The following is a 23,523-nucleotide window of genomic DNA, read 5'->3' as shown; positions in this document are numbered from 1 at the left end:
CTCCTTCCGGTGCCCTCCCGTTACGACGAGCAGGCCGTTGCTAGCTAGCCTGCCAAAAAATACCAATGCGTCTCAAAACCAAACGTTACTAGAAGAGGAGTCATCGGTGACGACGGCGTCTATGGGAACAGCAGCAGTCTGCGGCAGCGACCACTGCAGAAGGCGGCGGCGCCGTGGGCCGCAACAGGAGGCGGCGGCGGGTCTGCGAGAAAGGAGGTGGCGGTGGCGGAGTCCGCTGGAGGAGGAGGAGGAGGAGGAGGCCACTTGATGAGGAACCAGCGGCCAGCGGGAGCCATGGAGTTTCAGGTAAGCCACGGGTATGGGGAAATTGGGTAACGGGGAGAATACGGGAGGGAGAACGCCGGAACGGTGTTTTGAACTGAACCAATTAAAAAGTTAAAATCTAGCAGGTGTGCCCGCGCGTTGCTACGGGTCAATAAAATCACAAACTATTTATTTTTATTTTCTGTGTAGGCAACTCATGGCGCTGTCGAGGTCGGCATGCGGGTGTGATGGCGTCGGTTGTAAGATGGAGTAGGAAAAATCATGAAAAAAACTGGATGAAAAGAAAATTGGGTAACGGGGAGAATACGAGAGGGGGAACGCCGGAACGGTGTTTTGAACTGAATCAATTGAAAAGTTAAAATCTAGCAGGTGTGCCCGCGCGTTGCTACGGGTTAATAAAATCACAAACTATTTATTTTTATTTTCTGTGTAGGCAACTCATGGCGCTGTCGAGATCGGCATGCGGGTGTGGTGGCGTCGGTTGTAAGATGGAGTAGGAAAAATCGTGAAAAAAAATTGGATGAAAAGAAAATAACGGGCAGTGGCATATTGATTGTAATTTTAACTGGAGAAAAAAAAATAACGATCAGTGGCATATTGGTTGTAATTTTAACGAAGTTAACCTACGGCGACGACCGCGACCATATCATCACCACCAACTCCAATTTAATAGATAGTAATAGATATATTAAATTGGAGTTGGTGTCGCGGTACGTCACGTCACCGAAATTACGTCCAATATGCCACCTAATACCCCAGGTCCTGAAGTCGTCCGTCTTCGTTCATCCTCAGCGCAAGCCCCCTCCTCTCGTTCTCCCACACGACACAAGTGCAAGCTCCCGTTCTTCTCAGTCCCCACACGAAACGGATTTCCCGCACGAGAAAAATTATTCCGTAGCAACGCACGGACACTCTGCTAGTCCTAATTAAGATTGTGTTGTAATTTAGAATTGTTTTCGCAACACCGCCATCCATATAAATATTACTGACGTGGCATAGGACTTGGTTTGATCGGGTATTTCTATAGATTAGAGTTGATTCAAAATTGGCTCGAGATACTCCCGCGTCCGAGAACACATGCATATGCGGTGCTCTAAATCTGGATCTCGCGTTAGGCTGATCTGTCCATGGACAGAGTGGCGATGCATGTTGGAAGGGCGAGATCACGAGCCAGAAACCAAACCAAGAGGCCGGGGATGGCAAGCCGGTTATTTTTAGTCCAAACCAGTGTGTTAATCATGGCCTTTACTAATATACTAGGTGCCTAGACAAGGCATGCACATATGCCTAATATCGACTTATCATTAATTTGCTGCGCTTGATTAACTTTCCAACTTCCCTTGCTAACATCAAGCTCCTCTAAGGTCAGCTTACCGACAAGCTAAGGTCGTACGTGCACATGGCTAGGCTGTATATGTATGGGCAAGTTGCTTGTAGTACTTTTAACCGTAAAAAGAGGATAACGTCTCGATTGTTCTATCCTTGAATCTGCTCAGCTAGGCTCGACTCGATTCAACTCGTTAAGATAATCGAGCTCATTCGAATCAACTCATTCATGTTAAAATGAGTTCAAAATTAAACACGGCTCGACCCATGTAACTCACGAGTTAAGCTCGCTAAACTCATGCATTAAGCTCGTTAACAAGATTGGGCATGCATATAACATATGCATGGTCTATAAAATTTGACTATCTCAACATATGGTACATCTATACATATATCGCTCAATTTAACCATAATTCACGCTCTTAACATTTCCAACTTCACAAGATTAGACCAAACATTGCAAGTAGTTTAACGTTACTAGTATATATGCAATACTGCAACTTAATATAGTAATCCAAAATACATTAAAGTGTTCATTAAGTTCTAAAGTGTTAATATAGACAGAGTTAAACGAGTCTAATGAGGATCTGTATTTTGTATGGTTTTTACGCCCTGTTTTCCTTATAGATGAGGTCAATTAATATTCTTTCTTCTAATCGAATTGCAGGGACCGAATCGTTGTGTTCTGAAAGTGACTCGATACTCAACTCCATTTCCGTTAACGAGTTCAAATCTAAATTCGGCTTGACCTGTTAGGCTCCGAGTTCTGGGCTGAATAACGAGCTACTCTTCGGTCATGGATGCATACACGAGACGTACGTTGAGTACACTATCACGCAGCGTACTTAATTACTCACTTAACGTAAACGTTAACACTGAAGACCCGTACGCACAGTACTAGCTAAGCTTAGCTATGACCGTTGAAATATATATAGGGCACTTGCCAGATCCAAAACTAAGCTGAGAAAATCAACTAAGTGATCGGTGACTTGCATATTTAGTTGGACTATTCTACAAGCTGGGTTGAAACTAATTAACTATGAACTAAACAATGCGAAACTACAGAGCGAATGATATAATTAAATTGCATGCACCTCGCCGAGGGCCAAAAAAGGTCTTCGGTAGCTCCTACCTCGATCTATAATTTGCATTGCCGCCGTCGACGCATCCCACAAAATGAATGCATGAGAAAGAACGACACCTCTGTTAGCTTCAATGTAAGCTCCACCAAATACGAGTTCCTCTCTGCAATTAAAAAATGAAGAAGAAGAATTTCTCTCTGCTGGAACAAATTATAATTGTGGTGCTACACTAGTATGGTTCGCTGCTGATGCAAAGAAAAATAAGTTCGTTGCAAATCGGGTCACGCATGTAAAGGATTTATAATTTTAACGAAGTGTGGTACGGAGTACCAACTTTTGATCAGCTGAACTTAAGCATGCATGTACGGCAAAACGTACGGGGGGATCTCACCAACCAATTAAACGAACCTTCATTTGGGAGGTCAACAATACATACCACTCTATCCGGTTCTGGACGGAGTGAGTACCTCTTCTCTTTTTCAAAAAAAAAATTAACATACTACCGAACCAATTTCTAGAACCCGGACGGCCGGACGCCGCTTTCATCAAAAAGGAAGCTGTAGGATCGCTTTTCTTTCGGATACTTTATGACCGCAATGAAGCAACTGGCTAGCTAGTGATCACGCAGCAATCGGAGCACACTAGTGCTACCCTTGGATTATGCCAGATGCGCTGCCGTGAGTATATTCCAAGGAGGCAGGGGAACAATCCAGTTATCCTGATCTCATTGTCCAAGCATCGTGTCCCATGGCTTTCTTGGACAGAGACACCATATACTATATAATGAGAATGCTAATTAAATTGATTAAACAACACAAAATGAGATTGTTGGAAAGTATATACTCCGTACATGGCAGGGCAATTAGCCCGCTATCTCCTCAATCTCTTCCTCCATGTAGCTACCTTGCATATAGGACTAGCTTGGAGATCAAGCCTAGTGATTGTACTTGCCTTGTAATGCTCCTTGTAATCTGGTGATTGATCACCTGTGATAACATATATAGAGACAATGGGGCCTCCATTGGAGGTAAAACACTTCAGCGAATTTTACATGGTATCAGAGCTCCGTCTCCTCAGATCTCATATAAAAAATGTCATTGTCTACCTCTATCTCCGCGGGCCTCTTGGCGCCCATGGTTCCTGTCACCGAGAAACTAACTCGAGACAACTACCATGGGCGCTAAAAGGCCCGCGGAGATAGTGTGAAATCATAGATGATGTGTAACATTGGCAGGTGTTTTAGGTGAAACATTGATGTGGATACTTTGGATAATATGGATATTTATATGATGACTTGTATCTTGTTTGGACTTAGAACTTTGCTAGTGGTGTGTTGATCCATTAGTTTCTTATGTGAAAAATATGGCGTGAGTTGTGTGGAACTTATCCTGAGTCAAGTCGTGAACTTGTACTCGTACTGTTTATTTGTGTGTTCGCTTTTAGGTGTTGCCAGAAACTATTGGAAATATGCCCTAGAGGCAATAATAAATTTGTTATTATCATATTTCATTGTTCTTGATAAATGTTTATTGCCCATGCTATAATTGTATTGATTGGAAACTCAAATACATGTGTGGATAAATAAACAAATACCGTGTCCCTAATACGCCTCTACTAGATTAGCTCGTTGATTAAAGATGGTTAAGGTTTCCTAACCATAGACATGTGTTGTCATTTAATAACGAGATCATATCATTAGGAGAATGATGTGATGGACAGACCCAAACCTAAACATAGCTTTTGATCGTGTCACTTAAGTTTAAGTTGCTTATGTTTTATTATGTCAAGTATTATTTCTTTAGACCATGAGATCATGCCACTCCCTAGTACCGGAAGAATACTTTGTGGGCATCAACCGTCATCTCGTAACTGGGTGATCATAAAGGTGTTTTTCAGGTATCCCAGAAGGTGCTTGTTGGGTTGTATGGATCAAGACTGGGATTTGTCACTCCTTGTGACGGAGAGATATCTCTGGGCCCTCTCGGTAATATAACATCCTAATGAGCTTGTAAGCATGCGACTAATGTGTTTAGTTGCGAGGGTATTATATTACGGAACGAGTAAAGAGAACTTGCCGGTAACGAGATTAAACTAGGTATGGCGATACCGACGATCAAATCTCGGGCAAGTAATATATCGCGAGACAAAGAGAATTGGATACTGGATTAATTGAATCCTCGACATAGTGGTTCAACCGATGAGATCTTCGTGGAATATGTGGGAACTATTATGGACATCCAGGTCCCGCTATTGGTTATTGATATTTGATCATGTCCACATGTTCTCGAACCCGTAGGGTCACACACTTAACGTTTCATGTTGCTTGGGTTAGATGAGATAAATGATGATAATATCGAATTATGATTCGGAGTCTTGGATGGGATCCTAGACGCAACGAGGAGCTCCGGAATGTTCCGGAGATAAAGATTTATATATGGAAAGTTGTTTTCAGGGTTCTGGAAAGTTTGGAATATTTCCCGGTTTTGACCGGGAAGCTTCTAGAAGGTTCTGGAGGGATCCGGAGGGTTCCACCTTGAGGCCCACCTATCCCTGGGCTAAATGGGCCTGTGAGGGAGCACCCTGGCCTTAATGGGCCGAGGGGCTAGCCCACAGGGCCCATGCGGCCAGGAGGAGAGTCCTGGCCGCGGGAGAGTCCTGGCCGCATGAGAGTCCTGGCCGCCGGAGAGTCCTGGCCACGGGATAGTCCTAGCCGGCCACGCCTCCTCTACCCCTATATAAATAGAAGGGGGGGCAAGGGAGAGAGACAACCCCAAGCTTTCAGTTGGATCTCTCTCCCCTGAGCCCTCCTCTCCTCCTCTTCTCACGCGCACGGCGTAGCCCTGCCCGTGAGAATATTCACCATAGTCACCACGCCGTCGTGCTGCCGGGATCTCGTCTACCTCTCCCTCTCGCTTGCTGGATCGAGGAAGGAGGAGACAACGTGAAGCTGAACGTGTGGATACCAAGGAGGTGCTGTCCGTTCGGCACTGAGATTGATCTCATTGAAAGTTCCACTACACCAACAACGATCTCGTGATCGTAACGCTTAGCGGTCTACGAGGGTATAGTGTTCATGATCCCTCTCGTTACATACATCTAGTATATATATTCTTGGGTTTTCTTCCGCACTTCTCGTAGGAAAATTTTTGTTTCCTATGCAACGAACCTAACAGAAACATGGTCGATGACGGGATCGAGGGACGAAGCTTGGGAGAAGTTGAGGTCGAGGGATCAATGTCATGCGGGACGTTCGTGTGAAGGAAACAATGAAAGTGAACTACGATGATCCGGGAGGGCACCGATTTGTCGTACGTTGTTTATACCGAAGATGTACTGTATTGGAGATATTTGACACGTGATGGTCGAGTTTTGAAGACATCACAAGAAGAGTTGATGACATGGAGTGGCATCGACGTGAAGACATGTATGTCCAGCCGTGGATGGATGAGAGCTGTTTAAAGATTAAACAGTAGCGTCATCAAGATGGCGTCCGATGGAAAAGTAGTCCACAAAAACGTTGTGCGCGTCGTCGATACGAACAACTTTGCTTTTGGAGTCATCTCAATCCGAGGTCGTATGTGGGCCCCACGAGCAGAATAACGACCGGGACAGAGAAGTTCGTGTTGGATTAGGACTCGGTTTAGGGTCGCGAATTTTCCCTTATAAATAGAGGTCATCCTAGCTACGATTTTTGCAAGGACATAACGGAACTCAGAGCTTTAGATCTAGATCAATTCTTGGAGAGTTCTTGGATGCATGGTTGCATTTTTTGTAATCGATCGATATCGTTGCAATAAAGAGATTCGTTGGCGGTGTCATTTCTGTTTTTCTCGGATCTTCGTGGATTCTTCGTGCTAGATCTTTCTAACACTTTGCGGCAGGTTTATCACGAGTTCATAATACTTTACTGCAGATTTACCACGAGATCAAGGAAAGATTGCGATTACTTCATCTTTCTTGTTATTCCTCGAAATCAATTATAGATTAATTCTCGTAACTTTCTGTCAGCTGTTACTAATTTGATCATATCTTTTGATTGGTAAGTCCAATTGAGCTGATTCTTATTGCGTTGGTTAGATAATTTTAATACCTTTCTTTTGCATACTCATACGTATTTTTTTGTTCATCCAATCAAAAGTTACGGCTCTTTTACTATCATGGATAGAAAGGTGATTTAGGGTTTGAACTTTCGGAAAAAGTTTTAATTTGCTTCCGCGCAATCATTCACCCCCCTCTGATTGCTTATCTCGATCTCACAGATAGAAGTAGACGATGCCATTTTTTAGATGAAATATGAGGAGACGGAGCTCGGATACCATGTGAAATTGGTTACAGCGTTCTACCTCCAATGGAGGCCGCATTGTCTCTCTATATATATTATCACAGGTGATCAATCACCAGATTACAAGGAGCATTACAAGGCAAGTAGGAGTACTACAATCACTAGGCTTGATCTCCAAGCTAGTCCTATACAAGGTAACTAGATGGAGGAAGAGATTGAGGAGATGGCGGGCTAACTGCCGTGCCACTTTCCATCAAAATTAAGGAACCCTGGATGACCTTCAAGTAGCTCTCCGGCACCGCTGGATGCACTTTTTTTCGCGTCTCTCTACAGGGTGTATATATGTAGTCCGGGCGCGGGCGCCGGCTAAGGCGAGTCGACCGGTGCATTTTCGCGCACCTCTGATGCTGATTCTGGCAGTTATACCTGGAGATATCTTGGCACACAGGTGCATTATTGCCACGGTACAAAGGAATGATTCTTGCGTCATCCAGCGACTCCAAGCATAAAAATGTAGGTGTAGGATCGCCATGCACCAACCGAAACGAATAATGGATAATCCTTTGGAAAGCCGTCGTCGAGTCACATCATTTACAAAGTGATATATACACATGCATGTTTTTTTCCTTTTTTTGTTTTGCATCGGAGTAACTTGAAACTGAGAATGCCAACAAAAGAAAGATCACCGGAACGTATGGATCAACAAAAGATCAATATTTTCGAGTGCAGATATTGTGAGACTCGTGGATGTTTTTTTAGAGGATACTCGTGGATGTTTGCCTTTGGGTGGCGGTCCGGTGCTTTCTTCACCGCCCAACGAACCAAACGCCAACGTATACGGACGGCCGTGTCCAAGAAAAAGAAGCGGCGGGTACATTACATTCCACGGGAAACAGGAATATCTCCATATTCGGATGGGCTAAGGCAATGATGGCCACCTAGGTCCACGTATTGGGCCGTGGGCCGATCGAGGAGACATATATGGACATCAAGCTCGGAGCCTCGGGTGGGGGTGGAGTGGGCTGCTGCTGCGCTCGCTGCTTGATGGGCTTAGTGTCGGGCCAGGGCAGAGAGAGGTCCAGTCCGTTGCGGCGGCGGCGGCAACAGGAGAGGCAGAGGAAGAGCAGCGCGAGCTGTTCTAAAACAGAAGGAGCAGCGCGAGCACGAACACCACACTGATGCCCGACGTAGTGCAGCAATCTCTGCTCGATCATCAGCAGATGGTGTCACCCGCGAGCCCATGGTTTGGATTTCGGTTTCTACTATACTTTTCGCCCCTGAACGAAATTGCCGAATTTCGGAAAAAAATCAAAAAGTTTTGGACAAAAAGTGCAAGTCAAATTTGGAATTTAAATTTAAGAATACTAGTTAAATGGGCTATCAAATACCAAACAAACAGAAAGTGTTACTCAGCTCACTGATAAGCTCTATAGTCAAAAGTCGGTACTATTACTGGAGGTAATGAGTTGTACAATTCGTCCGCACCCTCAAATAACTGAGGGTATTCAGGAATACAAATGCATGGGAACTCAATAACCGTGCAGCATTCGTGGAATAAAAAAGATGGAACCTAGCTGGTCATGAGTCATGACACCAACATCTAGCATACTGAAATACTGGCAAGAAAGGCACTGGCACTCAAAATACAAAAAAGGAAGAGTTTTTTCTCCTGAGATAATAGCTTTTGTGTGCTGCTGATATTTCCCTCACCAGGCGCTTGCTGCTCTTCGTAAATCACCTGAAAGCCCATACAAAAAAACATCTCAAATTTCTATAGAATGGACTGTTATGATTAACAATTGATCTTAATTACCTCATACACAGATTAGTACCAAGATCCATCATAATATCCTCTAAAAAAAGATCCATGATAATATAATATCACAGACGGTTCTGATCTTTCCAATCTTCCAATAAACTACTACCGTATAAAGCAGGGTTCCTTCCAAAAAAAAAAACTCTTCAAGTTGGAATTAATTAAGGAGATGACATTGATATACTTTCACAGATATATATGTCCCAAAACCGTTTGTATATTATCCTCCCATATTTCCAATGATACATATAATGGGTCAACAATTAGATCAAGACATACAGTACAAATGCGAAGTAATATGAATGTCCCTACACCTTGATGTCTAAAGTGAGGTCAGATGACAATGAAGCATAAGAAGACGACGCCGCATCCACCGTCAAAGTGTGCACGGTGGGAGACTCCAGGTCCGGGTGAGTGACCGTGAAGTTGTACTCGCCGTGGACGAGGTCCAGCTCCGCCGCGCCATTGCAACCCGTGGTGACCTCCAACGGGTGCGTCCTCCACTCGGCGATGAGCTTGTCGACGACATCACCGACAGGGAGGTTCCGGAAGCCGTTGTCGGTGAGGCACATGACGTAGCACCCCTTGGCGTGCCATGCCGCCCACATCACCATCCCCTGCACGGCCGGGTGGCCATAGCCTTCCCTCAGCACGGCCTCCAGGTAACCCGCCTGGTTCGGCCCCGCCACCACGTCAACCTCCGTAAGCCAGATAGGCACCATTAGCTGCGCCAGCATGTCCAGCGTGGCCCTCATGAAGGGGATGTTCGGGGCGCCGAAATGGCTCTCCAGCCCAACAGCCAGCTTCATCCCCAAGTTCCCAGGGTAGAATCTGATCTGGTTCATCTTCGCCATGTACTTACTTGCCAACGCGTTGGCGTCCATGGGCACCTCCAACGTGTTATACTCGTTCATAAACAACAGAGCCTGACGGTCAATCTGGCCCACCTGGCTGTACAGCTGGGCGGATACGTCAGCGCCGAGCTTGCTCTCGTAGAAGTCCCCATGGAGGTTCTCGTTGACCACGTCCCAGGCGATCACCTTCCCGGCGTACCGGGACACGACGGACCGGACCCGCTTCTCCACGGCGGCCCTCAGCCGGTCCGGGCTCAGCGACTCCACCCAGTTCATCTGCGTCTTGGGGTCGTCCCAGACCACGTTGTGGCCGCGGACCTTGATCCCGTGCCTCTCGGCCAGCCGAAGCATGGCGTCGGGGACACGGTAGTCCTCCAGGTTCTGCCGGGGCTCCGTGGCATACCACTTCATCTCGTTCTCGAAGGTGGCCACCGTGAACCGGGACGCGAACCACTGCTCGTAGGCCGGGTTGCTGAGGATCTCGGGAGTCATGGCGTTGCCCAGCGGGAACCCCGGCCGGAGGAGGTTGATCCTCAGCTTGGCGTTCGCGAGAGGTTCGCCGCTGGACCGTTGCCGGGCGAGGATTTTTATGGTGCTTTTGCGGGTTTTTGAGGTGGAGATACTGGCGTGGGCGTCCCATTCGGGGAAGGAGAAGGGCTGCAGGGAGACGCTGTCGACATAGATGTCGACGGCGGCGCCGTCGGCCTCGAAGAAGAGCTCCGCAGGGCCGGAGGTGTAGGAGGTCATGCCGCCCTTGAGCATGCTCCAGCAGCCGGACTTGGCCACGATGGAGCCGCCGGCGATAAAGGCGCCGTTGGGGGCCTTGAAGGTCGCCTTCACTATGGCGCCCGTGCCGGACGAAACCTGCAACCATGCTGCACACATACATATATTGGAGCCAATCAGCCATTGATTGACACACAAAACAATTTTTCAAAAGTTGAGAAATTCAGATACTTATGGTATACCTGAGAGGGAGTAGTGGTGGTTGGCTTCCATGAGGAACTTCTGGGAGACGCTGCGGGAAGGCTGGGCTTTGTTGCTCGTCTCGGCGAACTTGTTGCCGGACGGCGAGCTGATGACGCTCGTGTTGACGCCGAACGGCACCGACCAGCCGGCCAGGCCGTTGTTGAACTCGCTGTTCTGGATGATGCCGCCGTTGTACAGAGGCCTCGTCGGGTTCTTCAAGCACTGCACAAGAAGATGCACGATCAGGATCAAACATTTGCTTAAGTACACAACCATTGAAATTAATGCTTTGAATGTGATACTCCCTCCGTCCAACAAAGTATTTCTCAACTTTGACTAAATTTAAATGCGTCTATAAGTTTGGTTTATGAGTCCGAGCTGCCCCGCGCTGTGTCACACAGCCCAAAGGCCTTTTTCTTCACGTTTGGCTCGTGAGCAGTTTGGCCCAGAGGAAAATATTCCACGATTATGCCGTTCCGCGTGAACCGGCCAAATCGGCCGACTCACGCGGCTCATTGGACGCGAGCGGCCTCTCGCGGGCGCAAGGCAGGCAGCGGGCGAGGTCGGAGGCAGCCGGCGAGGTGGGGCAGGTGGCTGGCGTGGCGTGCAGGCGGCCGGCGAGGTTAGAGGCGGCGGATAGGGCAGCGGCGTAGCAGTCCGGCAAGGTTGTAGGCGGCGGAGCTGCTGCTGCTGTAGCCGGCGAGAGAGAGGGCGAGGTCAGGAACAGCGACGAGGGAGATGGCGAGGTCAGGGACAGCGACGAGGGAGATGGCGAGGACGGTGGCCGGCGACGTGGGAGATGGCGAAGACGGCGGCCGGCGACGAGGGAGATGGCCTGGTTTCCGGCGGCGCCCGTGGCCTGCGACGAGGTCTGCGGCGGCGGCCGTGGCCGGAGATGAGGGAGATGGCGAGGTCTGACGCGGCGTACGTGGCCGGAGATGAAGGAGATGACAGCGCTCGGCAACGACCTATCGAACCAAACATCAAATTTGGTTGGCTCCATTCATCTTAACCAAACACAAATTTTGGTTTGCCCCGTCCTTAAAATCTGGTTGAGACCAACCCATTCTCGTCTACTCACCAACCAAACACACCCTAAGTCATATCTAAATACATTCAAATTTTGACAAACTTGAGACATTTTTTATTGGATGGAGGAAGTATATTACTCGCAAAAACACCATCTATTGTGAAACCCAGATAACATTCCTGCATGACTAATCTGTCTTTTCGGCCAAGTGTTTCTACTGGTAAGCAGCAAAAAGGTGATTTCTTCTGTGTAAACAAGCCAATTTTACATCCATCGATCGGGCAGAAAAAGAAAACAAAGACTTGCCTCAATGCTCGCCGTATGATCATACGGAACCGACTGGACCATCCAACCTGCATACATAAACATCATGGCAAATACAGCTTCAGAATTATATTCTTTTACAAAATAGCCAATAGGATGAGACTTGAAACCTTTCGAAAATTAGAGCTATATACACGCGCGTAGAAATAAACTAGAAGCAGAGACCAACCTTCAAAGAGGGAAATGCATAGCAAAAAGGTCAGCAAATTCCCCGTGAAAACAACCATTGCGTATGTACCTCCTACGACTAAACTAGATAGACGATTTTACTTGAGAGAAAGCGAGACGGAGATGTGTGAATATATACAGGCACGGGGGGATTGTATCTTTGGTATTATACGTGGATGCAGTAAAACCTTTCTATTTTATGGGCTTGTCAATCGACTTATCAAATCCGTATATTTAGGTACTTCTATATATGCAAAAACTTGGCAAGATATTTTTGGAATATTTTGCACGTATATATGTATTGTATCAAATCATAAAACAAGATGAATTGCTGAGCACGTGGGTATTTTGCATATATTGCAATTAATAAATACATACTTTTTGCGAAATAATTAATAAATACATACTACTCATAGAGGTATATATATAAGATATGATTTGACAGAGATCATCGAAACTATATATCTATTCTGAATTTCTGATACGATGGATCCAAAATTCAGTTGAACCATGTAAAGAAGATCATGTCTCCACTGCACGTTCTCTTCTAATGAAAACATTGTTACACGTGGGCACGGTGCGCCGGGTTCGATCTTTGGCATGCAGCACGTACTTTTTGAGCACGAAAAGAAATCTGGACTTTCCTAGATTAAGTGCATGCGAATCGGTAATCGATACTTTCCCTTTGTTATTAGGCTTTCAAACCAATTTGGATTGCTGCCATAATAGTTTTCAGTTGTGTTTGTCTGCTCTGTCCATCCAGTTCTGAAATATAGTCAAGCTCTTCACTACTCCTGGCGTGTTTGGAGATGGCCTGTTTGTTGGGTTTTGTGATCTACGATGGGGCACACACACCAATACCTGCATCATGCATGGGCAGCCATCAAGTGATCCAGCAAAACATCTCAAGGTGCTTAATATTTAATTCTTAAGCTTGTCAAAACAGGTCATCTCTTTGTTGGCTTACATTTTTCGTTCTGCTGTAGCACATCAGAAATATCATCTGAAGCACCACTTGAGAATTCAAAACAAGGGCTTTGGAATAACATCAACCCCCTCTGGGACCATGCATGTGGACAGAGTTCTTTTCTAGTATAGCATCTGCATCATTTTGTGGCTGTTGGTAGCCTTGCTTGATATGTTTGTATCGTTCCAGCTTTTCTGTTGAGTCCACCATTCAGTTTTTCCATTGCTGGACGTTCCTGCTGTCGATAAACAAGATTATTCATCTGCAATGGTATCTGAAACTGACAATTGATGGATTTGTTATATGTTTTTTTTCAAGAGCTAGCTGAAGAAACTAGCTAGCCAAAAAAAAAGTTTGCTTTAAAAAGTTAAATATGTGATGAAAACATTTGTATACACAACTCACAAGCGGATATGCTTTAAGGAATTGTTGCAAGTGGATATGATGGTAGTTTCCTTTTCTGATCAAAATAGCAAGACTAAAGAAGTTGGCTAGCAAGAATAAAGAAGTTGGCTTGATCAAAACTAGCAAGCTACCCACATATCCAATAGCAGTTTCCAAAGAAAACATGCCACCTCATCTTGCAATTCTTGCAGTCTTGCTATAGACAGAATCAATTCTTAACACCGATCACGTCACATCATAGGCATATTTGTTGGGCAAGGGTTTACCACAGGTAAAGGATTGAACATTCGTTTTCCTATTAGACGGCTGAACCCATTTTCCTTGCAATCAATCTTCATGCTACAAAACAAAGCAAAGCCCAGTACCAATTGGTCTTTCCTGCATTATAAGAATGATTCTTGAGTAAGAACTGATTTTGCCTCTTTGCACAATAGAGTATAATATTAACAAAATGGTTATTGAATAAGGATTAAACTGCACTCTGGTAAGTGGATTCATAATCTGAAAAATGTCTTTGCAGATTCATTTACCTATGCATGACTACCTTTCATTTGGGCTGGTTGAACAATTTTAACTGATAATTGACTCCATCCTTTTGAGGATCATTGGCGGCAACTTCTTGCAACCCACGAAGAGTACAGCCTCAGGATTACGAATGAGCCACACAGCTCTGAGCAAATGTAATCGCCGTCTCTCCGCTTCTTAAATGCCATAGCAGCACACACACAGCAAAGCCTACAAGTTCACATTTTCCGTAAGGGCATGAAACAAGCATGGTATGCATCGCCAGAAGGTGTGAGAACATAATATGCAAATCATGGTAACTACGGTATGGCTGCTAAAAAGGTGATCCCTATATATGGGGAGAATATTTCAAGTTTTTTTTATTCTTATTAATTTCCTTATTTACTAAGGAATTTGAACCCCCTCCAGCCACCCCCTTTATGGCATTTTCCCTAGGAATTCTTACAAGTGGACATGATGGCAATTCAAGAATAAAGAAGTTGGCTTGATCAAATCTAGCAAGCTTTCCCAGTACCCACCTATCCAATAGCAGTTTCCAAAGAAAACATGCCACCTTATCCTTGCTATAGACAGAATCAATTTGTAACACCATTAACGTCACATCATAGGAAAATTTGATGGCAAGGATTTACCACAGGTGATTGAACCTTCGTTTTCCTAGTAGATGGCTGGACCCATTTTCCTTGCAATCAACCTTCATGCTACAGAACACAAGCAAAGCTAGTATAGTACCATTTGGTCTTTCCCTGCATTATAAGAATGCATTCAGTGTAAGAATGATTCATGAGTAAGAACTGATTTTGCCTCTTTGCACAATAGAGTATAACCAAACTGCGCACTGGAAAGTGATTGATAATCTGAAAAATGTCTTTGCAGATTCATTTACCTATGCATGACCGCCATCACCTTTCATTTGGGCTGGTTGAACAATTTTAACCGATAATTGACTCAGTCCTCTGGATGATCATCACTGGCGGCAGCTTCTTGCAACCCACGAAGAGTAAAGCCTCAGGATTACGAATGAGCCACACAGCTCTGAGCAGTAACCGCCGTCTCTCCGCTTCAATGCCATAGCAGCACATACACACAGCAAAGCCTACAGGTTCACATTTTTCCATAAGGGCAAGAAACAAGCATGGTAACAACTAAAAAGCATGGTTTGCATCGCCAGGAGGTGTGACTAAGAACATAACATGTAAATCATGGTAACCACAGCGGGGCGACCCCATTAAAAATTTGAACTTTTGCCAAATTTCATTGATAAAGTGTTCCAAAATTAAACTAAAATGACATAGTTTGCCGGTGAGCTTGCCGGCTCAATCGGCCTCCTTGTCAGAGAGCGAGAGGAGCTAGCGTCTGGAGCTGCGCCTCCGAGCGCCACTCCCCCATCTTCCTCTCATGCTCGTTCGAGGCTTCTATGGATGTTATATACTCCCTCTCACATACTAAATCACCGGCACTTATTATATGTCGGAGGGAGCACTGCAGGTACTCAGGTCTCTTCTTAAGGATTTTTTTTTCTGAATGTACAGGGAAAAGTACGGGACTACTAATTCCGCCAACGAACAGATTCTTCTAATTGCGCTTGAAAGGAACAAAAAAAGGCAGCGGCTTAGCCCTAGGGTTTCCTCCCCCGTCTGTTACGGCGCCGCTGTGAACCCCTAGTTTGCATATCTGCCGCTGGTCCTCTGCCAGTGGCATGTCTTCACGGAGTTATCGGGGTCACCCAGCGGCCTTGGTTGCTTGCAGCAATAGTATGCGCCGGCGGTGGAAGGTTACTGCCGGCGATGATTCATCCCCGTGGGCGTCTCTGCACGAGGATTTGGTGAGCCTAATCAGATGGGGAGTGCTAGCCGGCGACTTCCGGGACTACATCCGCTAGATTTTGGTGACTGGCACGAAATGTCATGCAGTTTGCTATTCAGTTTACAGGCTAGCTGATCTTATGATGAGAAGGACCGTCCCTCTGACATCCATAGATGGCAATTATACCTGGGCATGGGTGGCCCGGCCCGAAGCCCGGTGTACCGGGCCAGGCTTGGGCTTCACTTTTCTGGGCCCGAAAGCCCGAAATGGCTTAAGTTGAGTATTTTTTAGGAAAAATAAGTATAAAAATACATTTATTTATTCCGAAAATAATTATTTTAATGCTTAAATGACATATTTTTGGGGTTTCGGGGCCGGGCCGGGCTCGGGCTTGAGGTTTGACCTTGTAAAATGGCAATGCACTCTTCGTTGGTAGGACTAGGAGGTCACTCTGTGTAAGCTCTAAGCTGTTTCCTACCAATGTGCCTGACACCATTGTCTTGCGCGAGTCCAAAATTTATCTAGTCAATACCACCTCAGTAATGCATGGCACATTATCACAAGCAACGGATGGAGTAATAATCGCAGAAGAAAAAGATATTCCAGATCCTTATTATAGCATCATGTGCCACATCATAACTCGCTGTTCTCGTTTGTAAGGTTATCTTCAAAGGAAACCCCCAAATACTCCCCATTTGTCCAAATCTGTCCATGTGAGGGTCCATGAGCAAAATATACAACCCAATGAAACCCCCATTTATCCAAAAGCGATCAACACTCCCCATTTCTTCCCCAAATTTGGGGAGAGTACGGGGAGTCCCCATTTGTGCAAAACTCATCTAAATATTGTCCACTTATCTTCTTGGATCACATTTCAGAGACTCATGGAGAGATAAATGAGGGGTTGCCATTGGACAACTTGATATTTTTCTCACCTCCATTTGTCCAAAGGCCCCTCAAATGGACAAATGGGGAGGACAAATGGGAGCTCGCCCTTGGAGATGCCCTAAGGAGATGCCCCCATGAAAGGTGAAGAAAAAACTCCGTTATGGTGCATAAATGGGTTACCGCACCATGATGGATTGGAGGCGCCGCCTGGTTTACCGACTGCTTTTATCTATCTAGTTATATTATCTTTGCATGTATATGTTTTTCTGCACTGTAATAAATTATTATGTTATCGTTGTGTCTCTGATAGATGTTTTTCTGCACTGTAATGAACATTATTACTCCACTAGTACAGTGCCCGTGCGTTGCCACGGTCTTTTAAACATATGCACACAGAATTTACGTTTACCGAAAAAGACGTCATAATTTGACATTCAGTCGAAATGAATGGAACAATGTGTATTAATCAAAGTGCCATTACTTCCTAAATGTACAGTCAAGTGTGGTTTGTGTGCTGCACAAACTGTATTATATTGACCTAGCACTTGAACACATGAACAAAACACAAAAATACTACAATTGAAATAACCCATATGCACTCTAGTCCAAAACAAATACTTTGCTCATCCAATTCAGACTGGAATAACAAATAACTTCCACAAACATGTTCAGAGATGCTACCATAAAATTTTAAGAGCATGTTTTCCAGAGGACTTTGGAATATCCAAATCTCGCCGAACTAAACACACTAACAGGGTTACTAAGATAAAAGGATATCGTGCATTGTTGTGGTATCCGAGCATATTTACTGAGATTGGACAAAAATGTCAACTTACAAAAATATGGAGTAAAAGCTATGCAGCGGGTATCATAACGTTAGCATCTGAAAGGCCATGCAATTCGCCATGATTAAAATCTGGAAACTGGACTGTACATTCAAAATATCATAATCCTGTAATGAAATCAACCTAAAGACAAGTACACAAAGCACGCTATACATCTAATATGGTAGTTGAACTCCTCCGCAAGAAAATTCTTCACATAAACGATTTAATAATATTTCTATGGTAATTCCTAATTTACTGACAAATCCCTAAACCCACATGAATGTAACAAAAGATCCGCATAGGATTACCATTGTTGCACCATACTATATATGCAAGTGGCAAGAAATGTGAGGTTTAGTGAGCAAGCCTGAAAAAACAATAAAGGTTTGCTAAATTTTGTTAGCTTGCATCCAGCAAAGAAATCTACCAAGAAAAAGAAGAGTATATTCAAATTCCTTTTACTTTCATTTAATTCCATAATAGTTGATGCTATTAGGATAACTTTGCTTGTTGCAGGAATTAATCCTGTTGGCATCTTGTTTCGTCATGTCCTGAGGTCTAGTGATTTCAGCTCAGGAGTAAATAAGATGTTGGGCAAAATTGCACTGAATGCATCAGACATAGTTCAGGGTGAATTACAAAATGACTCATGAACTTGATTTGTTTGACTCTGAATCTAACAAACATATGGCATCATTTTTGAACAGCCAAAGTGAACATCTCTTATTCTATGACATATATCTGAACTCCAACAATGTGACAATTGATTTAAGCACGAAAGCTGCAAATGGAAATAAATCACATGTCAGCATTAGGATAGCAATAGCAAGGTTAGTTTATTTACAGTGCTTAAGAAACAATGGGAGTATTCAGACTGAAGGTTGTACCAAGGTTGAAATTCAGATCAAGATCATTCCTCTTATCCTCTTAGACATCAACTTTAAACTCTATATTTCTGGCATTAAAGTGCCATGTGAACATTCTCATGAACAGGAAAAATTCCAATGCTCAATTCGAAACAGATGAGTAAGGGTAAGGGCGGGGGGAGCACCGGCCGCGCCCGCGGAACGCCGAACGATTCTGCTGTTGGCTGGCTAGGTTGCCGCCACGGCGAGTGGCGGCGGGACGACAACAGTGGCCGCGAGGGGGTAGGACAGGTAGCTGGTTGGTCGTTGGTGGTGGTGGGAAAGGGAGAGGGAGAAGTTAGTCAAACTTCAGTGGTGGGCAAAGGGAGTCCAGGCGACGGCAGGAGGATTTGGGAGAGGGGATGGGAATATGAGATGCTGTGACGGCAAGGAGATGCGTATGGAGATGCGGCCGATGGGCAAGCCTACTGGTCGCCTGCTGCTGTCCACATCTGCGGCAGGGGCTGCGCCTCGTTCTACGGAGACTGTGCTGGTCCTCGGTGGTTCTGCTGCCGGCGTCAAGGAGTCGGTCCAGCTGGTCCTCGGTGGGGGCCTTGCCAGCCACGACGAGGTAGCCGCGGGCCGCGTCGGCGCGGCGGTCGGCAGATGGTCTGGAAGCCCGCCGTGAGTACTTGGAAGCGGTTACGGAGCCCCGCGACGGCGTGCGCGGCGGTCCATGGAGGCCAGACGCGCGCGGAGGTGGCGGCGCAGTTCGAGCCCGTAGCAGGAGAGAGGGCAAATTGCGGAAAAGCCCAGTTTTTTGCAGGAAACCCAGTTTTGTCCGGAGTGCGCGTTGATTCTTGAAAAAAAGAAGGGCTAAAACGCAAAACCGGTCCGACGGACGAAACCCAGCCACGAAAACACTGCTGCTTTTATTATTAGGTACAGATATCTATTTAAAAAAAAAAGGAAAAAAAAAAAGGTCTGACACTACGGGCTTCATCGGGAGGTGAGGCCATTTGGAAGGGCTCGAGAGCCACGATGTGGCCCGGCCAAGAATCAGAACAGAGCGCTTCCGTTCTTTTCTTCTTCTTCTTCTTCTTTTTTTTTTTTTTCGAGAAGAGCGCTTCCGTGTTTGCTCTGTTTTTGCGTGTAGTGTAGCGGACGGCGGCGAGTTCGATCGCCAGCCGTACTGTTCCGGCGACGGCGGCTTTAAGACAGCGGAATATTGTGGTCCGAGTGTTTAATGGAGCATGTTCGAGTTTTATCGAGCAATGTGCGGGATCATTATGTTTGGTTGGTTGACAAGGTACGAGATTTAATTTGTTCGCGAGCAGTGGTCGATCGCGGTGGGTGCCGTTCATGGCGGCTGCGGTGGTCTCTACACATTGCGCTTCCCCGCGTACGTTCATGACATTCGGCGGCGAGATTGAGAAACCGTGGAAATAACTTATTCTGTTGATGCCGGGATGGGCAAGAGGAGATGGCGACGGGGCGTGCCGGTGCGCGCGCTGGGCGCGCCCTGGGCCTGGCTTTGCCCAGGAGCCTGTGGCTGTGGCTAGTCCGGACTCTGGATGGGCAAAGAGGAGAAGAAATGACTGGCTGGTGGCCACGGAAATAAACGGATGATATTCTTATCCAGCAGCCACCAATGGGAAGCCGCCTCTTATCCGCGCCCCCGATCCTTGCCCGCGCATAGATAACACTTGACCCGCCCTGACAACACGCCTCTCAACCACGAGCTCCACCGATCCCCCCCTACCAAGCAGCAGCCATGGCAGCGTCTCTCCAGGCCGCCGCCACCCTGATGCAGCCGGCCAAGATGGGCCGCTCCGCCTCCTCCTCCTCCGCCGTGCTGCTCCCTTCCTCCGCGCGCCCTTCCTCGCACGCCGCCCGGACCATCTCCTGCTCCCTCACCTCCGACCTCCGCGAGGTCGCCACCAAGTGCGCCGACGCCGCCAAGCTCGCCGGCTTCGCCCTCGCCACCTCCGCCCTCCTCGTCTCGGTAAATCTAACTGCCCATGGATGTTTCCATCACTTCATCTTCTACGCCTCCGGTCGCTAGAAACTAACGGAGGGTGGGCATTCTGTCGAGCAGGGCGCGAGCGCGGAGGGGGCGCCGAAGCGGCTGACCTTCGACGAGATCCAGAGCAAGACGTACATGGAGGTCAAGGGGACGGGGACAGCCAACCAGTGCCCGACCATCGACGGCGGGGTCGACGCCTTCCCCTTCAAGGCCGGCAAGTACGAGATGAAGAAGTTCTGCCTGGAACCCACCTCCTTCACCGTGAAAGCCGAGGGCATCGCCAAGAACGCGCCGCCCGAGTTCCAGAAGACCAAGCTCATGACCCGGCTCACCTACACGCTGGACGAGATCGAGGGGCCACTCGAGGTGGCCGCCGACGGCACGCTCAAGTTCGAGGAGAAGGACGGGATCGACTACGCCGCCGTCACGGTCCAGCTCCCTGGCGGCGAGCGCGTGCCGTTCCTCTTCACCGTCAAGCAGCTCGTGGCCACGGGGAAGCCCGAGAGCTTCAGCGGGCCGTTCCTCGTGCCCAGCTACCGTGGGTCCTCGTTCCTTGACCCCAAGGGCCGTGGTGGGTCGACCGGGTATGACAACGCGGTGGCGCTCCCCGCCGGAGGCAGAGGGGATGAGGAGGAGCTGGCCAAGGAGAACGTGAAGAACGCGTCGTCGTCGCAGGGGAACATCACGCTCAGCGTCACCAAGAGCAAGCCGGAGACCGGGGAGGTCATCGGCGTCTTCGAGAGCGTGCAGCCGTCCGACACCGACCTCGGCGCCAAGGCGCCCAAGGACGTCAAGATCCAGGGCGTCTGGTACGCGCAGCTCGAGTCTAACTAGAAAAAGGATCGGTCGATCATCGGAGAAGAACACTTCCTCCGTGCATATGCGTGTACGTGGGTTGATCGGTGGAGAGAGAAAGGCAATGCGCCATGTGTGTATGTAGTAATGCGAACCTGGCCCCTGCTGTTGGTTGTAATTTTTAGCCTTTGTAATTTCTTCCTCACCAACTGGTATTGATCCCCCCATGAATCAGCATGTGTGATGTGCCTCTACTCTCTGCTTGTCTTCACAGGATTACTTCATTTCTTCTGCCTTCTTTGGAATCTGCAGAACATCAACGAATTTGCTCACCCATACTATATATATGCAAATAAAAATAATGGATTTGCTATGAAAACTCAATTGATTTTTAGTTATAGATAAGTCGACGTGTTGACCTTTAGATCTTCCAACGGCAGTGCGTGGGAGGTGAAAAAATGGGAATGACGTCCAGATCTTAATCCAGCGGCTCTAGTGCGTCAAATTAGACATTTTTTTAAAAAATCAATCGACCAAGAAATAGCCACGTCCTAAAAATAATTTGCGCATCGGTTGGCTGGCGATACAAATTACGGGCATGCAGATCATTACGATGCTAACAGCCTCATAGGTGCGTGGTGTACATGCTTTTCGAATTTTGGAATACTAGCCGAATGCCCGTGCGTTGCAACGGAATAACAAAATAAAATGCTACGTTCGAAAACATTTTATATAAGTTACTGTATCTAAGTTCATACACAATTATCACTAAATTTGTTGTAATTAACCAGCTATAACATGCTGCAAAACACGCATCTAGCAAAGCTAATTCAACTAAATTATCCCAATTATACCATCTTGTCATTATCATCCTAAACACAGTTTAAGGGATGAAACTATTACAAAGCTCAAAAACAATTCCCTAACCATTTACTCCTCGCACACGAACAAATACAAAGAGAGAACAACTGACCGCCAAGCAGAAACCGTGAGCAGAGGCCGTTTCTCCCATGCCAGCGCCAAGAACGCAGGTTGCAGCTCCACAAGTGAATATTTGTACTTGCAATCGTAGTTCAAAGGAAAGATCAGCCTGGCTCATTGCATAGTTGCTGAGACGGGCATAGGTTGCTCTAACCTCTAATGCCCTCCCCAAACAGGCACCGCTTCATTATCACCTCGTCAGGCTCGACCAAGAAATCAGACTCGTCGAGCTTGTCAATGGCCGAAGCAATGAAACAAACTCGAAGTCCGCCCCCAGAAGCTTGGCAAAGTCGCGCCGAAGAGCACAGGTTGCTCTGCGGGCTCTGGCCCCAAGAACGGCAAGGGGACACCTGAGATAGCGGGGGAAAGAGGCAGAAGGACCTCGTATCTCTCCTCCATCGCCCTGCTGAATCTTCCGACCAGCGGAGCAGCACTCCTCCCCAACTACGCCCCCACTCCCAGCCGCCGCCATGGATCTTCGCAAGCGAGCAAGCGAATCAGAGATTTGTGAGGCTTTGCGCGTGCGATGACGGCGAGTAGTAGGGGCAGCGCATGAGGACGGCGGCGGATGGGCTGCGCGGCGGAGGTATGACGGCTGGGCGGAGCCGCGGAGGGGAGAGGCGGCGGCAGGTTTTTCTCTCGCGGGACTCGGGGAAAGAGGGACTGCGTGACTGCGTGCGATGGCGAGGGAAAGCGGAGGGCGTTTTTTTCCCAGCGAGGGGGCGGACCGCGGACGCGGGGGCAGACTTGACAGGGGACGAAAATACTAGTGGAAAAACGGTCCGTATTTTTTATACAGCTAGATATATAAATATTCAAAACGAACATCCGTTCCCTTGTGTTCCGAAACAAAATGGTACTCTGACATTTGTGATGAGAGAATGAGCGAGGGCCAGAGGAGGAGTAAGGACCTCGTGGTCGATGGCACAACAACCGCCGCTCACGGGCCTCGGTAACAAGAAGCGTGTCGAGAAATATGGGAGTAATCTTTTACAAAAATGGTTCTATGGAAAAATATGGACTTTTTTAGGCGGAGATACATCCATATTTGGACCAATTTAAAACAATTAATATGGATCGGAGGGAGTACCAAAATCTGTGAAAAACTATAACAAACCCCTCGAACCCCTCGAGTCGTGTCTCCATGAAATCGTAGCCCCGAAATGTATAGTTTTCTAAAATTTACTCTAAAAATACGGTTTTTGTCCCGACCACCGAAAACGGACCCAGGCTGCAACTCGCGCTGCGGTCACATCGCACACGTGATTAGCGATACGAAGGGGTAGACGGATATTTGTGGCACGTACATCGCTGGCAAAAAA

The 23,523-nt window shown here is 46.9% G+C and overlaps 3 protein-coding genes and 1 long non-coding RNA gene across 4 annotated transcripts; 2 read left to right on the top strand and 2 right to left on the bottom strand.

Moving 5' to 3' along the window:
- Positions 1–9,099: 9,099 nt before the first annotated feature.
- On the bottom strand, positions 9,100–11,997 carry LOC100828321 (anti-sigma-I factor RsgI6). Its single transcript, XM_010230022.2, has 3 exons — positions 11,951–11,997; positions 10,614–10,836; positions 9,100–10,520 (listed from the first exon to the last, which is right to left on the bottom strand). The coding sequence occupies exons 1-3, from the start codon at positions 11,990–11,992 to the stop codon at positions 9,100–9,102; spliced, it is 1,686 nt and encodes a 561-aa protein (XP_010228324.1). The 5' UTR covers positions 11,993–11,997.
- Positions 11,998–15,789: 3,792 nt separating this feature from the next.
- Positions 15,790–16,498, top strand: LOC106865691. The gene is made up of 3 exons (XM_014896300.2): positions 15,790–15,858; positions 15,916–16,012; positions 16,251–16,498. The coding sequence occupies exons 1-3, from the start codon at positions 15,790–15,792 to the stop codon at positions 16,496–16,498; spliced, it is 414 nt and encodes a 137-aa protein (XP_014751786.1).
- A 3,593-nt stretch (positions 16,499–20,091) lies between these two features.
- On the top strand, positions 20,092–21,474 carry LOC100827507 (oxygen-evolving enhancer protein 1, chloroplastic). Its single transcript, XM_003557496.2, has 2 exons — positions 20,092–20,404; positions 20,498–21,474. Exons 1-2 carry the CDS (start codon positions 20,174–20,176, stop codon positions 21,257–21,259), a joined length of 993 nt encoding a protein of 330 aa, XP_003557544.1. The 5' UTR covers positions 20,092–20,173; the 3' UTR covers positions 21,260–21,474.
- LOC112269690 lies at positions 21,321–22,915 on the bottom strand. Its single transcript, XR_002961547.1, has 2 exons — positions 22,194–22,915; positions 21,321–21,526 (listed from the first exon to the last, which is right to left on the bottom strand). It is a non-coding gene; the product is annotated as an uncharacterized LOC112269690 (long non-coding RNA).
- Between the last annotated feature and the right edge of the window lie 608 nt (positions 22,916–23,523).

Source organism: Brachypodium distachyon, chromosome 1 (assembly GCF_000005505.3).
Source record: "Brachypodium distachyon strain Bd21 chromosome 1, Brachypodium_distachyon_v3.0, whole genome shotgun sequence".
Taxonomy (NCBI): domain Eukaryota; kingdom Viridiplantae; phylum Streptophyta; class Magnoliopsida; order Poales; family Poaceae; genus Brachypodium; species Brachypodium distachyon.
Note: the sequence above shows the minus strand (reverse complement) of the source record. Positions and strands in the feature narration are given on the sequence as shown.

Bases quoted from the DNA above. Each gene is read 5' to 3' on its own strand.
- LOC100828321 (XM_010230022.2), bottom strand. From the start codon at position 11,992: ATGGTCCAGTCGGTTCCGTATGATCATACGGCGAGCATTGAG. The intron at 10,837-11,950 runs GCAAGTCTTTGT...CTTCTTGTGCAG, and splicing joins ATCATACGGCGAGCATTGAG to TGCTTGAAGAACCCGACGAG. The intron at 10,521-10,613 runs GTATACCATAAG...GTATGTGTGCAG, and splicing joins CCACCACTACTCCCTCTCAG to CATGGTTGCAGGTTTCGTCC.
- LOC106865691 (XM_014896300.2), top strand. From the start codon at position 15,790: ATGCGCCGGCGGTGGAAGGTTACTGCCGGCGATGATTCATCCCCGTGG. The intron at 15,859-15,915 runs GTGAGCCTAATC...TACATCCGCTAG, and splicing joins CGTCTCTGCACGAGGATTTG to ATTTTGGTGACTGGCACGAA. The intron at 16,013-16,250 runs ATGGCAATTATA...TGACCTTGTAAA, and splicing joins CGTCCCTCTGACATCCATAG to ATGGCAATGCACTCTTCGTT.
- LOC100827507 (XM_003557496.2), top strand. From the start codon at position 20,174: ATGGCAGCGTCTCTCCAGGCCGCCGCCACCCTGATGCAGCCGGCCAAG. The intron at 20,405-20,497 runs GTAAATCTAACT...TCTGTCGAGCAG, and splicing joins CCTCCGCCCTCCTCGTCTCG to GGCGCGAGCGCGGAGGGGGC.